The following is a 16,233-nucleotide window of genomic DNA, read 5'->3' on the forward strand; positions in this document are numbered from 1 at the left end:
ATATATGTGTGTGTGTGTGTGTGTGTGTGTGTGTGTGTGTGTGTGTGTGTGTGTGATACTACTAATTAGTACATACCACTATCTGGTAGCTTATGATGAAGTGAGAGTGGCTGGGTTGACAAAAGGTACCTGGGGACAGTGATGTGTGACGAAAAATTAAGGACTGGAGAGCAGGAGAGTATTCTAAGTTATATATGTAAAATATGTCTGTTTCATTAATTTTGAAGTACCACTCCATATCACTAAAATGTATTTCTGCATTCAAAAATCCATAAAAACTTGTATTTTAAGCTCAAGCATAAGTGCTACTCAAATGGTCCATTGTGTTAATGTAGATAATTATAAGTTGACTATAGTCAAATGCATTACAGGATACACATCCATTGCCATAGTAACTATTAATATATAAGCTTATTTAAATATAAGAACATCCCATAAAAAAATGAATAACTGCTTAAATAATTATAAAGACCTTAGGTATTCCAAAAATGTGTCATTTTTGTGGATTTCAGAACTCGTGAGTTAGACTATACGCCTTCCAAATTTTCTTTAGCCAAATTAGATTGAAATAAACTGCAATTGGTATAGTGCCTAGATATTTCAAGGAATGATTTGCTGCAGATAGAAAACCAAATAGCATTCAACAGTTAATCCAATATTAAAAGACCACCATTTCCTACAGAGTGGAAACATAGAAGGAATATTTGCAAAAAGGCAAAGTAAATAAAATGACCACTAAACCTATTGATAATATTGTTAAAACATAGTATGCTTTCATGATTAGTTGTACAAGGATGGTTTCTTGGCCATGTAGAAAGGGGAGAAAAGAGTCAATAAGCATAACTATGCATGCTCTATGCACTAATATGTTAGAAGTAAGAAAAGACTGAAGCCTAATTGGATCCCTTATCATTGCAACAGGTTTCAAGCTCATGCAGCCAGTGGTTTTGCTGAGAACTAAGTTCTGGCCCAGCAGTCTCTGACTCTCACAAAACTGTCATTCTGGTCCAATTGCACTTCAGCTCTATGCTCCACTAATTTCACATTTATATTAATTTTATCATTACAGTCTACTCATTGTATAGTCAATTGCACAGTTTCACTGGCTCTGTAGAATTTTTTTCCTGTATTGAATTACAGCTATAGAAAATGGAAATTTTCTTAATGAAAATTCATTTGAGAGGGATCACTAAGAAGAGCTTAAGTTCAGAACTTTCCTGATATTAGGACATGAAAATAAAGCTTTAATATGGAAATAAAAATTAAACCTGAAGAATCAGAGGATTATCTAATGAGGCATTCTTGAGAGGAATCAGGTATTTCAGTGCTCTTTGGGGTTTCAAGACTTTTTCCCCAACCCCACAATGCAGAAAATGTTTCATGAAATATTGATACTAAATTGTGCTTGTTTGAAACACAGTTACCAATTCACTGTAAATGTTTAGTATGAGTAATAGCCATAAATTAGATTATTCCCAGTCACTTAACATGAGGCAAAAGCTTGGATCATGCTTCCACTTGAGTTTGAGGTCTCTTGATGAATTCATTTTAAAAGCTAAATTGCTTTTGGTACCTAAGGCTGTCACTACCAACAATGAAGGGACTTTACCCTCATTTTTTATTTTATTTTGGGTTATTAGTTTCATTTAATGCAATTGCATTTGTATATTCCTGCTACATAAAATCCTGTTAAGTTCACATAGGTAGTTCATGAAAATGCATTACCCCCAAGAGTCCACAGTTAGTGATATTAGTAGATCAATATATAATTTTTGTACTACTACCCAGAGGAACAACCCTGGTTTAGCAGACAGAGGAATAAGTATTTTCAGTGATATTAGTCTACATAAAATCTCTCAAGACACTTGGTCACTTTCGTTAGTCATGGTACGAATGTCTCCTGGGGTGCATAGGTCAAAAGGAAGTTTTTGTGGCAGAATTATGTAAGGAAACTTACACTGGGACCTGCTCACAAACCATGCAATTTAGAAACAGCCAAGAAACAAAACCGCATAGAAAGAGGGATAAATAACATTGTATTAAGGGTTATTATGCAGCTACAAAGACTTAATATGACCCTGGCAACATAGCAAAAAATAGTTATGAAAAGAAGCTATTTCTTATGCTCAGAGCTAATTTTCAAACATATGTACCTGTATTGGAAACTTTGAGCATTTCACACATTTTTCTGTATCTGAAAAAAAAATGGATCCAGACTGATATTGTGTATCAAGGTAGCTGAAAACAGTTCATATAACGGTAGCCAAAGGCGAGGTTCATAAGAATTCATAAAAAGAACGTTATCCCCACTGCTGAGACAGCTCTTACAATGTACATTTTGCTTGTATTGGCAAAAGGTAATTACTCGTCAATTTTGCTAAAATGGGTAAAATATCTATAGTAATATGGTTTTGTAAAATTTCAATGAAATAAAATGTAGATTAAACTGTATATATCAAACTAGGTTTAATTAATAACTTCAAAACTAAAATATAACTCAATTTTGACAATATATAGCCCACTAGCAAATATTTAATTAAATATACTTTTCACATAATATACAAAAAAATCACATACTTCAGTTTTTAAATGCTCAAGGGAATGGTACTATGAAAAAACATATTTTAATATTTTGTTCATGTAAATTAAGACATAAAATAACATAAAATAATGTATGTTTTTCTTATCAATGTTGCTATAAGATGGAATAAAATCCATTAGTATGACTTGAGATAAAAGAAATTTGAATGATTGTAAAAATGTTCTTATCTCCCAGTACAAAATTTATATATTATGACACATTGAACATTTTGCATATGCCTTCCTCTTTACAAGTATTTAACTGGGAATATTATGTTTCATATATGTTTCATATATATATGTTTCATATATGTTTTATATATATAAAATGTAAGAATACTACAGTCAGGTTTAAACTGTTTAAACTTAATGCCATAGAGTCTATGACTAAATAAGCCTATGACTAAAACAGCCAATAATAAATTATGGCATAAGTGCTTGCTCTGCCCTGATGTGATCAAGGCTGTACTAAACGTAAGGTACTGCTAACTCTGCACTCATGTTAACATGCAAAGTAACAGGACTCAGAATGCATTCTCTCTCTCTCTCTCTCCTCTCCTTTCCCCTCTTTCTCTCTCTCTCTCTCTCTCTCTCTCTCTCTCTCTCACTTACTGCTTTGTAAGTTCTCTTCTGCCCAGCATGTTTCCGGATTTGCTCGCCATTCGGCCCTGTCTCCACATGCATGGAATAGATGATGTCAAAGAAATCTTCAACCACAGCCACTCGCCGTAAAGACAGCTTCTCATCAACTCCTACGCCATCCTGGAGATGAAACAACACATCCACAACAAAAAAAAAAAGAACAAAAGAAACAAACAGAAACACATGACATTAATGAAATTATTTTCACTTAACAGATGAAGTTAACCAAAATATTTTAGCAAAATGAACCAAAACAGCTCCAAGAAAAATGTAAAAAGTGCTTGAATGAAGTTCATGCTTTTTTTTTCTTCTTTGTAAACAATAGTTTTTCTATATAGCCCAGGTTAGTCTCCATCTCTCTTGCCCACTGCAGACACCACCGTACCTAGCAATCACATAACTCTATATTACAAATACTGAATTATAAAATGCTAGCAAAAACATCATTAATATTAAGTAAATCATTTGTTCATCAGTTCCCTTTCTGGAGGGGGAGGGTCTAACAATGATTCCTAGCCACCAGTATAACTTTTAAATTACAAATTGCATGTTAGCATGTTAGTGATATGTTTTACTACAGTTATTTCATTCTAGATCCTGCTTAGTCTGTGGTTACGACACCACGAGGAACTGTCTTACAGGGTCACAGAGTTAGGAAGGAAGAGAGGAACTGCTCTAAAAATACCTGGCGGGAACAGTGGATCTCCCAACTAAAAACTGCATTATTTTTTGAGCAAATTACTTCTGCATCTCTAAGTTCAAGTTTTCACAGCTGCAAACGGGAGACAATACAAGCTGTTTCGCAAGAATATTGTAAGCACTAAGGAAAATAGGGTATGTAAGCGGGTGATCCAGTCTCTGTCCAGCTGTAAACCCTCAATGAACGCTGGCAGCGGGTGTCATCTTAATGATCACATTACAATATAATGAAGGGCCTGTGGGAGCACAAAGGATCGCCATGTTATCTACTCTTCAGGTAGCTTCTTGGAAGAAATATAACTTGATATACAGTGAGATTTTTAAGTCTTGGCAGAGGGAAATCCAGCCAAAAGGAAAGAGTTGAAGTGGGTGCTAAGTCATATTAAGTGGTAGACTTGAGACACTAGAAAAATTAATATTCCACAAAAAAGTTAATCAGAGGTGGTGACCCATCCACACCCTCATTCACATGCACACATGCACTCACACACAAAAATATACGCATGAACACATGCACATAGTGCTCTTAGTGGACCCTGAAAATTTTTAAGTGGTGTAATATGTCCTTGCCATTGTTGCTTGAAAACAACATACAATAGTTTTCCCCAGGTAAAGTATGCCACTTGATTATCCAATAACCAAAGGTAATTCTGGAAAAAAAATCAAGTAACATAACATAGTCTAGGGAGGAGATGCACACATACACGCACACACACTATAAAATTATATAAATATAGATTAGAGATAGAGATAGAGATAATGAAAACAAAGACCACAAATGGGAGGGTTTGGGGGAAGGAGAGGGAAGGAGAAATTATGAAATTTTAATATCAGAAAAGTTTTAAAGATTATAAATAATACCATAAGAGGGTGATGACTCCAAGACTCCAAGTCAAAGTTCTAAGTGCCCGTGAGTCACCAATGGCAACCCTAAGAGACTAAGCTACTACAAGATGAAAATAGTAAGTCCACATCTACTTTTTTTTCATTTATCATTTACTTGCATAGAGTCTTTGTGTGTAGCAGAGTCTGGAGCAGCAGGCACCCAGCGCTTCATGTATGAGATCGCACTTCATGTATGAGATCGCGCTTCATGTATGAGATTGTGCTTCATGTATGAGATTGCACAGTAGTATCAGTTGCCTGGTCTCTCACCACTGCTCAGTTCAAAGCGCATCCCCACACATTTCCTGTGATGCTGACAGACAGCTTCTATTTTGGCTTCAGACCTTTCTCATGGTTCTTTTCTATTTTTTATGTTTTTATGATATATCTTAATAATATTCTTTCCCCTCCCTGAACTTCCCCCAGATTCTCCATTTTCCCTAACCACCCAAATTCATATTCTTTAGTTTTTCTCTCTTTTAATATTTTTTCTCATATATTGCACCCTTCTACAAAATCTTGGGGCACCCCTTCTATAATGGGCTTCTAAGAATACCACTCTGCCACGTGTCACGAGACTAATGCAAAGCAAGGGCTACATGAAACTCAACAGTGACCCGCCTGTTAACACACAGCTTAAAGCCACTGTTTGGGAGGCATAACTGATCACAGACCTGTTGTCTGTTAAATACACTGGCCTGTACTCCTCATCCTCAGAAAATATCCATTTTCATACTCTGATGCAGTTCATTAGTAAAATCATCCCTGAAACTTTATCTGCTTTCCTACACATCATAAAATTTGTGCAGTGTCTACTCCGGTCTCTTTCCTGAACAACCAAATGTATACTTTACATAATCATTAAAAATGCAGGAAATAAGAAGGATGACCATCGTGTGGATACTTCATTCCTCCTTAGAATAAGGAACAAAATACCCATGAAAGGATATAGGTACAGAGACAAAATTTAGAGCTAAGATGAAAGGATGGACTATCCAGAGACTACCCCATCCGGGAATCCATCCCATCATCAGCCACCAAACCCAGATACTAATGNACATGCCTGCAAGATTCTGCTAAAGGGACCCTGATATAGCAGCCTCTTGTGAGGCTATGCCAGTGCCTGGCAAACACAGAAGTGGATGCTCACAGCCAGCTATTGGATGGAACACAGGGCCCCCAATGGAGGAGCTAGAGAAAGTACCCAAGGANCTGAAGGGGGCTGCAACCCTGTAGGTGCAACAACAATATGAACTAACCAGTACCCCCTGAGCTCGTGTCTCTAGCTGCATATGTAGCAGAAGATGGCCTAATCGGCCATCATTGGGAAGAGAGGCCCCTTGGTCTTGTAAACTTTCTATGACCCAGCACAGGGGAAGGCCAGGGCCAAGTAGTGGGAGTGGGTGGGTAGGGGAGCAGGGGCAGGTGGGGGGTATAGGGTACTTTCAGGATAGCATTTGAAATGTAAATAAAGAAAATAATAATAAATAAAAAAGAAAAACACAAAAAATGCAGGTAATGTAATTTCTTTCTCAGATTTATTTAGCTCTTACCTAGTTACATGGCTAACTGTAAAACTTTGAAATATCAATTTTATCAAGTATCTGGAAAACCTAAATATTGACAAGCCCTGTATTAGTTAACAGAATTATCAAGATAGATAGATAGATAGATAGATAGATAGATAGATAGATAGATAGATAGATACATACATACATACATACATACATACATACATACATACATACATAGATATAGAGATAGACAGATAATTGAGGATTTGTTGCTACTCACTGTCAAGTGCAGGAAATAGACATTAAAGAAACGACTAAGTGATTACTGGGACAGAAATTTCCTTTACTCTCCATAGCCATTTTTGTTTAACAAACCAGAAGTTTATTCTTCCATAGTCTTGGAGGTCAGAAGTCTAAAGTCATGGTGTCAACAACGCTGCATTTCATCTGGAATCTCTAAACAATCCCCTGCTGCTGGTTGTCTGCCAACATTCCAGGCTTGGTGCACTCAGAACACTCTGTCCTCTGGATGCTTTCTTTTGCCTGTCTCTCTTCGTAAGGATCTCTATGATGACATTATAACCTATTCAATAAAGACTGAGAAGATCACTCATGGAGTAAAGTACTAGATATAGAAATTTGAGGACCTGAATTTTAATCCCCAAACCAAGTAAAACCAGGCATAGTGGTATACTTCTATAATGTTAGTGCTTCCATGGTGAGATGGAAGGCAGAGACAGGGAAAGTCTCATATGGAAAGGGGAGCCAGGCATCAAGTTTTACCCCTAGCCAAGGGGTTACTGGCAACAGAGCTGTTGTAAGAGGTGAAGTAAGTTTTCTTTAAGGATACATTTCCCTGGTAGGTTGAGCTTGTTACAGTGGGTGACTATACACTGAAGAGTTCATGAACAGCATAATATAGACTGGATGGGCTTTACGACAACTATAATAACAAACATGAAGGCAAAAAGCATGTGGGAAAGAATGAGAGTATGTTTCTGAGAAGAGCCAGGTGTGGTTAAGTGAATATGATTTAAATATATGGTATGAAATCCTCAAGTAATTAGTTTAAAAAAAATCAAAGCTGAAATGACTATGGCAAGAATTGTTCTTAAAATGCTGATTAAATACCAAATAAATAAATATAAGAAAGTGGTCAGTGTTAGAGATAGGGAAGTGTACATCTGAAGAACACTGAGTCAACACTTCCTGTGCACTGGTATTGCCAGAATGAAAATCTATAATAAGAATTTAGAGACATTAGAGTCCTTATGCATGCTGACTGAAATGCTAAATTACACAGGGACTCTGCCTATAATTCAGCAGGACCTCAACATTTATTAAACAGATTTGCCAGATTATTAGCTTGTCGACATGGATCTATATTCAAGGGTGATGATGAACCAGGACTACACAATATTTTCACAAATATCAAAGGCAGCATCTTTCCCTGTGCATGGCTTTCTTTCTCTCTTTTTCTTTCATCCTTTTCTTTCTTTCTTCCTTCCTCCTTTCCTTTCCTTTCTTTCTTTCTTTCTTTCTTTCTTTCTTTCTTTCTTTCTTTCTTTCTTTCTTTCTTTCTTTTTTCTTTCTTCTTGTATTATTTTATTTTATTACAGCAACATAAAATAATTAGTACATCAGTGTATTATAAATTTATTCCAAAAATGATGCCGAGTCGAAGTATTGTAGAGAATATTAATATCATACATTTGCTTTCAATGTGTGAAGAGATAGTTATCCCCAACTAATAATTGATGAACAGCTGCACTCCCTAAATAATCTAAGGTTTTGAACATTTGAATCTCAAGTTTTTGAGCTTAGTTATGTGCACTTTCTTCTTCTGCATACATACTCATTGCTAAGGTTTTTTAGTATAGAAATCTCTTTCCACATTTACATACTTAGATTGTGCATTTCTCCTCTTTGACCATCTTATTCTCCTCTACATCTCTTTGTTAATCACCATGGCTTTTGCTTTGTTTTTCATTTATTCCAAATAAATAGATTGCTTTCATACAATATTTCATGACCACAGTTTGTTTCTCTGAGCATCCCAGTTCCTCCCTACCTCCCCACCCTCTGTATCTACTCCCTTTGGTCTGTCCTTAGAATACAAACAGGCTTCTAAAGAATAATAATATGTGTGATATAATATAATAATATAACATATACAACAATAAGATAAGACAAAATTAAGCACTTTGGAATACAACAACAACAAACACAGCAGAAGTAAGAGTCCTCAAAAGGCACAAGAAACAAGATAGAGATGCAGTAAGTCACTTATTTTCACACTCAGGAATTCTGAAACTAGAAGCCATAATACATATACAAATGGCCTCTAGGATTAAGAGAGAGAGAAGCAGACAGGGAGGGAGGGAGGGAGGGAGACAGAGACAGAGACAGAGACAGAGAAATGGAAAAATAAGAAAAATAAGAAATAAGAAAGAACTGGATGGGAGAAGAGAGGAGAACATGATCAACAGTGGGGAGAAGGAACTTGTAGAATCCACCTCCAGTACAAAGACAGAGAGAGTATCAAGTGGAGGGTTGGGGTTGCCATCCCACAGTCAAAAGCTCTGACACAGAATTGTTCCTGTCTGAAAGAACTGCAGGAACAAAAAATGGAGAAGAGCCTGAGGGAAAGGAACTCCAGTTACTAGCCCAAATTGGGATCCAGCTCAAGGGGAGGCTCCAAGGTCTGACACTAGTCCTGATGCTATGATGTACTTATTGACAAGAGCCTAGCACGTCTGCCCTTCCTGAGGCCCAACAATCCGCTGACTGAGACAGAAGCAGATACTTACACTCAACCATTGGACTGAAGTCAGGGAACCCTGAGACTGAATCAGGGAATGGGTGGAAGAAGTTGAGGAGGAGAAGGACGACCCTATAGGAAGACCAACAGTCGCAAGTAACCTGGACCCCCAAGATATCTCAGACACTGAGCCACCAACCAGGCAGCATACACCAGCTGATATAAGGCCAACACCTACACAGTATGACTGCCCCTGCCCTCAGTAAAAGAAGAAGCATCTAACCTTTGAGAGACTTGAGGCCCCAGGGAATGGGGAGGCCTGTTGAGATGGTGAGGGACATTTTCTTGGAAACAGGGGGTCGGGGGAGGAATGGGATAAGGAACTGTCAGAAGGCAGAATGGGAGGGGGATAAGGACTGGACTATTAAATTAAAGATAAAAAAAGTTCTCACATATCATTGTGCTATCACCAAATGAATCTTCTAATATCAAAATGGGTTATATATAATCGAATAGTTGGGTAAAGAGGTTCAGTGGGAATCCCCCAACAACTAGGCTGTCATCAAAGCCATAGGTTGCTCTTTACAAACTGACAGCAAGGCTTTATTCCTGAGACAATGTCTACACAACTCACTAAACATAAAAATGCCAATTTGGTGCCTACTAGAGCTTTCACCACTATGGGCTAGTGTTCTTAGTACCTGAAGATACTCTGTATCCTACAAAATTAAAAACCTAAATACAACCCTTTCAATCTACAGTCGTGTGCTCCTGCCTACAGGATATGCTAGGGTGATAGTGGCACAAAGCTTGTGGGAATAACCTTTCAATATCTGAGTTGACTTAAGGCCCACTCCATGAACCCGTACTCAATGTTGCTTGGTAATCAAGAACATGAAACTAGATATCCATCATCCTAGGGTAAAACCAAATGTTACTGTTTTGCTAAAAGAACTTAGCAATAAAATGACTCCTAGTGATATTCTGCTATACTTATAAATCAATGTCTCGCTCAGCCATAATTAGAGAAGCTTTCTCCTGCAGCAGATGGGAACAATACTAAGACCCTCACTCAAACAATATGCAGAGAGTGAGAGACCCTAGAATAGCCCTAAATGGAATGTCTCCATTCTCTCTCTCTCTACATGGGGCTCAGGAAACCCTGAGGAAGAGGAGGCAGGAAGAGTGAAAGGGCCAGAGAGGAGGGAGGACACCGAGGAAAGAAGACTTGCTAAGTACAACATCACACAGATATATGAACTCAGAGACTGTAGCAGCATGCACAGAGCCTGTGTGGGTCTGCACTGGGTGGGGTCCTAAAACTGAAAGGAAAACTGGATACATGCCCCGATCACTAACTCAAAGCTATCTCTAATTGATAACAACTTGAAAAATAAAATTGAGTTTTCTCCTAGGGAGTCTCCCTAGGGAAAAAAAAAATCTTATGGATGATCTGCATGCCCAACAACAGATGGCCAACAGAAAATGAACTCAAAGGCATAGTTGTAGGTTCTTTGCCTCATAATAGTAGCACATTTTAATATCCAAATATATAAACCTAAATTTCTCTGGAATGAGGAATGCATGAATATGGCATAACTATACAAGTGATCACTGTTCTGACACACAAAGGATGAAGTTTTGGATATAATAAGCCATTAATGAATATAAGACACTGAACTGGAGAAACAAAATACAAAACAACATGCATGTATGGTTCAATTCATGTGAAGGAACTGACATATAGAAATTATTGCAAACATAAATTTGACCAATTCTAGCTTTGAAAAGGGAGAATAAAGATGTACTACTAATAATGTTTAAGGTCTTTTAGGTAGAATAAAATTATTCTAAATTTAGGTGATAGAGAATATTGTACAACCTGAACTTGTTGGACAACTCTGAACTTATTGAAAACATCAAATTTTACACTTAAAATGGCAAATGATATGGCATCTGAACTCTTTTTCAATAACACTGTTAAAATGTAGTATCTAATAATTTGGGATTTGGGCTACAAGGATGTGTATGAGGAAACTAAGAGAAGGGGAAGAGACCTTAGGTAGAACAGAGGCAAAGAACATGCCTTGCACACATAAGGCCATATGTTTGACCCCCTGCGTTATGGAAGGGGATGACACAAATAGTTTATAATCAAGCCATCTACATAAACATTAATATTGAGTAGTGTTGCTAAGTGGCTCAAAGTATAATATAATAGAAGCAGATATGGTGTGGGCTAGTAAACATTAGGCAAATATCTGATATAATAGGCACACAGTTACATAAGGTTATAAACTTTATTCACATAAAATGTATGGCTTATCACTTTATATGAAAATAATAATTATTGCACATATTTTCATGATAAATTCCATGTAAGAGTCTAATTGTCACAGGATGCTTTCATAGACTTCTATACTTAGATGGCCTATGGCTTTGATTGGTGTATGAGATGACATGTAAAATTTCATCATTCACCCACTATTTTCTCAATACTTGTGTGTATTAATGTGGTGTTTGATACTGCATGTTAAACAATTTATCACTTAGCCAGGCGTGGTTGCGCACACCTTTAACCCCAGCACTCAGGAGGCAGAGGCAGGAGGATTTCTGAATTCGAGGCCAGCCTGGTCTACAAAGTGAGTTCCAGGACAACCAGGGCTACACAGAGAAACTCTGTCTCAAAAAAAAAAAAATCACCTATGAACAAATTTTAATCATTAAAATAAGAATTCAAATTCCATGCTATACAAATGGATACAAGAATAAACTAAGTCCTGATCATGGCGTTCTCTGGTTTCTGTGTCAAACATGTCCACTATAGTTGTTTCAAGCTACTGCTATGTAATCACCAAATGTAGAATGTGGGGAAATGAACAGACGTGTAGCTTGACATTACTTTACATACCAAAATAAACCCTTCAAGGGCATAGAAATAACTACACTATAAAAGAGACACCATTGGCAAGTTTTGACTCTTTTAATGAGAGTCAAATTCTAAAAAATTACTTAATAGTTCAGTTAATTTAATTTTTGGTAATGTTCACACTTCTAAAACTATTGATTTATAAGAAAAATACTAACCAGTAACTCTAAAGCTATCAAAAGCTAACTCATAGTACCAATACATTATATCAATTAAGATGCATGAATGGCATATTTACTGAATTCATTGAATATTTTATGGGAAAGTTTTAAAATATAGGCATGAAAAGAAAACAATAATTTAAGGAACTAATTCATCTAACATGACACTTTAAGGTCCTATGAAATATCTTTGATGTCCTTGGAAACATTTAGTCTCTAAGCAACTATGAAAAAGTTGAATAAGCACATCAGTGACATCTATGACATAAGTCTCTGGTCAAATCCGTCCTGTGTTTTCACATATAATTGATTCCCTGAGTATAATTAACTACGGCCAGTATATCATTGAATTGACTGTGGAGAAGTCAGTTGGTGAAAATAGTTACCACACCCACTTCCTCGGTTGAGCTATTATCAGACAAATGTTGGAACTGGCAAACAAATCATTATAATCATAAAGAAACTATTGTTATTTACAGAAATTATAGTGAAATATTATATCCAAAAGCAGAGGGAATGTTTGCCAACTTAGAAACAACTATATTGACTATATAATGAGAGAAAGATTTATCAAAAGCTAAGTCATAATACCGATATATTATATTAATTAAGATGAGTGAATGACATATTTAAAGACATAAATATGTCAGCACTCACCTTTCAAGAATTCCTAACCCAATAACTCATAAGGCCTCCAGCAAATAGCTAATTTTCTCAGTCACCTGAGACTCTATTTATACAGACTCTATTTATTCAGTAGAGTTAATTTTAAAGTCAATTTTAAAGTGAACATCACACACCATACATTGCCATTTTCCCCATAAATATCTCCATTAGACATACATGGTTTCAGTTCACAGAATAACTACAAAACAAACAATAAAGCATCTAGCTAAATGATTTATTATAAAGTTTCAAGGTTCAAGATTTGACTTTTATGTATTGATCACTACAGGTATTCACTAACTTTGTGTGAAACCATACACTTATAAATCAAACTATAATTTTGAATATGCAGTACATTTTTTCTTAGCTCTTTTCATGAGTTTAAGCTACTGGGAATAGAGAAAACAGAGTAGGCAGAATTTTAACTGGATGATATTTCAGGAAAAGAAAGACAGGCAAAAATAAAAGCCACATAATGAGAAATGAAGGTTTTGAATCTACGAGGAAAAAAAATGCTATACAAAAAAGGCATGACTCTATACGAAATTTATTAACTTTTCATCAGCTATTCATTGGAAATACAGTAAAAAAAATTCCTATTCATTCCAAAATTGACAATTTACCCCTGAAAACAGTCCTGCATTCCAAGTTTGTGTTTCTTCAATGAGAAGATAATTACAATTATTTACACGGAGTATTCATCACCCTTTCAGCACAAACAAAAGACTGTGCTCCCAGGATGTCCAGGCTTGCCAGCACAGAGAACACTGGAAAACAGCTTCAGCATGAGCTCTTGCTCCCCAGACAGCCTTACACAGGCACTGTCAACACTCTCTGAGGCACACTGTTGCCCTTCCTTAAAGCATAAGTGACTTGCGTCTTGGGGCATTAAGTAGATTTTTTTTTTCCAAGATAGCACATTTCTGTGCCTTTCCCCATGTTACAAACTTGTAAGCAGCTTATGTAATTGTCAAGGGAGCAAAGACCAAAATTTCCTACAACGTAACGTAAATTTAGTGCTCCTTGAAGACGTTTTTAAACATACATGATTCGGAGAGACTGTAAAATGATTACACACAAACCTTTGGAGGTCAAAGGACAGCTTTTAGAAGTCGGTTCTTTCCTCTCGCCATGTGGAATCCAAAGATGGAATTCAAGTCATAAGATTTGGCAGCCAAGTGCCTCTACCCACCAAGCCATTTTGCTATCCTCACTTTACATAATCATTCAAACTGTCCTTTTGGGTCATCACTCAAGATACTTCAGCGGCTGTGGTTGAATGATATAAGGGCCCTGTCCTGTATTTACATTTTACATAGCCATGGGTTGAAAGTGTGAAAAGTTACTTTTCATAACTTTGAAGCCAGGAACCAGGGAAGACAAAATATCATTGCCCAATATTCACAGAAATATTAATGATTCAAAGAAAGAATAAAAGGTATGTGGTCCCATAGCCAAAAATTTATCATTATGAAAATACTTGAAAAATAATTTTAAAAATATCTTTTAAATCTTGAGATTCAAGAGGTCAGTCTCATGAGTCAAAACCCTGAATAAAAAGGAGTTTTGCTTCAGACAAGTTTTGGTAGTAACTTAGAGTACATGTGGCTTTATACTAAGAATTCTTGTTTTAAGCCTAAGTGCAAAACGAAGAAAGATTTTATTTTGCTAAATTAATGATAATTATTAACAGAGTTTCACTGAAGATTTTTTAGCCTGTAAATTATATAAATACCTGGATTTATGTCTAAACCATTCCTCCCTTACTTTGTTGCTAAATAATATTTTACAGCATGATTTCCTCACAATGTGTTCATTTAACAGATGATATAGACTTTGGTCTAGGACTCTTCTAAAGGTCTTATTCTATGGGGCTAGAGAGTTTGCTCAGGGGGTAAGAATATCTACTGCTCTTTCAGAGGACTGGGATTGTATTCCCAGCACCCATGTTGCTTCATAACCATGAGCAATTCCAGTTCCAAGGGATCTGCTGCACTCTTCTGAGCTCCATAGTTAGCAGGCACGTGTATGATATAGAGACATGCATGTATCCTAAACACTTCTACACATAAATGTTTTTAAATAGATCCTACTGTATTTCAACTTAACTCTTTATTATAAGTCTCTCTACAAAACAGGCTCATTAAAAGAAGATACTTGGTAACGATTGTTTTACAAATTTAATTCGTAGGACACGACAAATACATGAGTATAAACATAAATATGAAGGAGATAATTCGACATGATTATTACACTTGAAAATAACATAGTAAGTTCCATGCTAGAGTCTGTGGACTTAGTAATGACCTTTTGATGCCGTCAGTACCAGACATGATGCACCTCCTATGGAGAAATTCTCAAATCTAATGAGAACCTAGTTGGTTACCCATATAACCATCATGCAACTACACAGCAGGGAGCACAACTTGCCTGGCAAGTTAGTATTATAGTGTTCAGGGTCTAGCACTAGGTAAGGTCATTGTCAAAAGATTACACTTTCTAGGACTGAAAGTGTAGCTAGCCAGGAAGGGATTTCCTGATCAGTTTGACACTGATCTCTTTTTCATGTCCTTCAACAATAGGGTCTTTTATGCCAAGACTCATAACCAGTCAAAGTGCATTTGTGAGTACTCAAGCACAGATAAATCATCTCTATAAACCTGACCACATCCAAGTCTCATGTATCAGCATGAAAGAATGGGTAGGAAGAGTTTAAGAGCTGGAAGATGGAAAGAAAAGCTGTAAAATTCTGTCCTCTAGACACAACAAGAACTCACGACCTCTACAGCTGCCCATGCAAAACTTGCACAAGATCAAGGCAAGCAAGATTTCTGCCTGGGGACCCCAGACCTCACTATTATCTGTGATTTTGTCAGTGGGTAGGTGCTGGGCAAGAGTCACTTTTCTTTGTAGATAAAGCTAGCAGTCAATTGCCCTATCCCCACACCACTGTGAAGATGGTAACCACTATTTGGACTCAGTCAGGTGGCGATGAGGAGGGAAAGGAGGAAAAGAGAAGGGGGGTGAGCAGGAGGAGGAGGAAGGGGAGGAGGAGGGGGAGGAGGGAGGAGAAAAGAAAGGAAGAGAAGGAGACAGAGAAGGAGAGGATAAGGACATGAATTTCAGAAGGAGATATTGTTGTTGGTCCTGTGGTGACTTGTAAGGTAAGATATTGGGAAATAGATAAAACCAAAATACATTGCATACATGTATGAGACTTTTGATAGAATAAATATTTTTAAAAGTAATAAAAAGAAATTTAATACTTAGGATGGTCTTAGGTATGTATGGTATGCTTGGTAAAGGTCCAATTGACTTATATTCTTTTTTCTTTTTATTATTATTATTATTATTATCTTTATTTACATTTCAAATGCTATCCCGAAAGTTTCCTAT

The 16,233-nt window shown here is 36.6% G+C and overlaps 1 protein-coding gene across 5 annotated transcripts in view; it reads right to left on the reverse strand.

The window, feature by feature from the left end:
• Nol4 (nucleolar protein 4) overlaps positions 1 to 16,233 on the reverse strand; it is a 334,364-nt gene that overhangs the window by 245,990 nt on the left and 72,141 nt on the right. For 3 of the 5 annotated variants that reach the window (XM_021214471.1, XM_021214469.2, XM_029546962.1), the window contains exon 2: positions 3,193 to 3,342. In XM_021214471.1, coding sequence (XP_021070130.1) covers positions 3,193 to 3,342 — 150 coding nt within the window. Of the gene's footprint in view, positions 1 to 2,153; positions 2,195 to 3,192; positions 3,343 to 16,233 lie in introns of those variants that run through there. The other 2 variants (XM_029546960.1, XM_029546961.1) reach the window with 1 other exon arrangement.

Source organism: Mus pahari, chromosome 15 (assembly GCF_900095145.1).
Source record: "Mus pahari chromosome 15, PAHARI_EIJ_v1.1, whole genome shotgun sequence".
Lineage (NCBI taxonomy): Eukaryota > Metazoa > Chordata > Mammalia > Rodentia > Muridae > Mus > Mus pahari.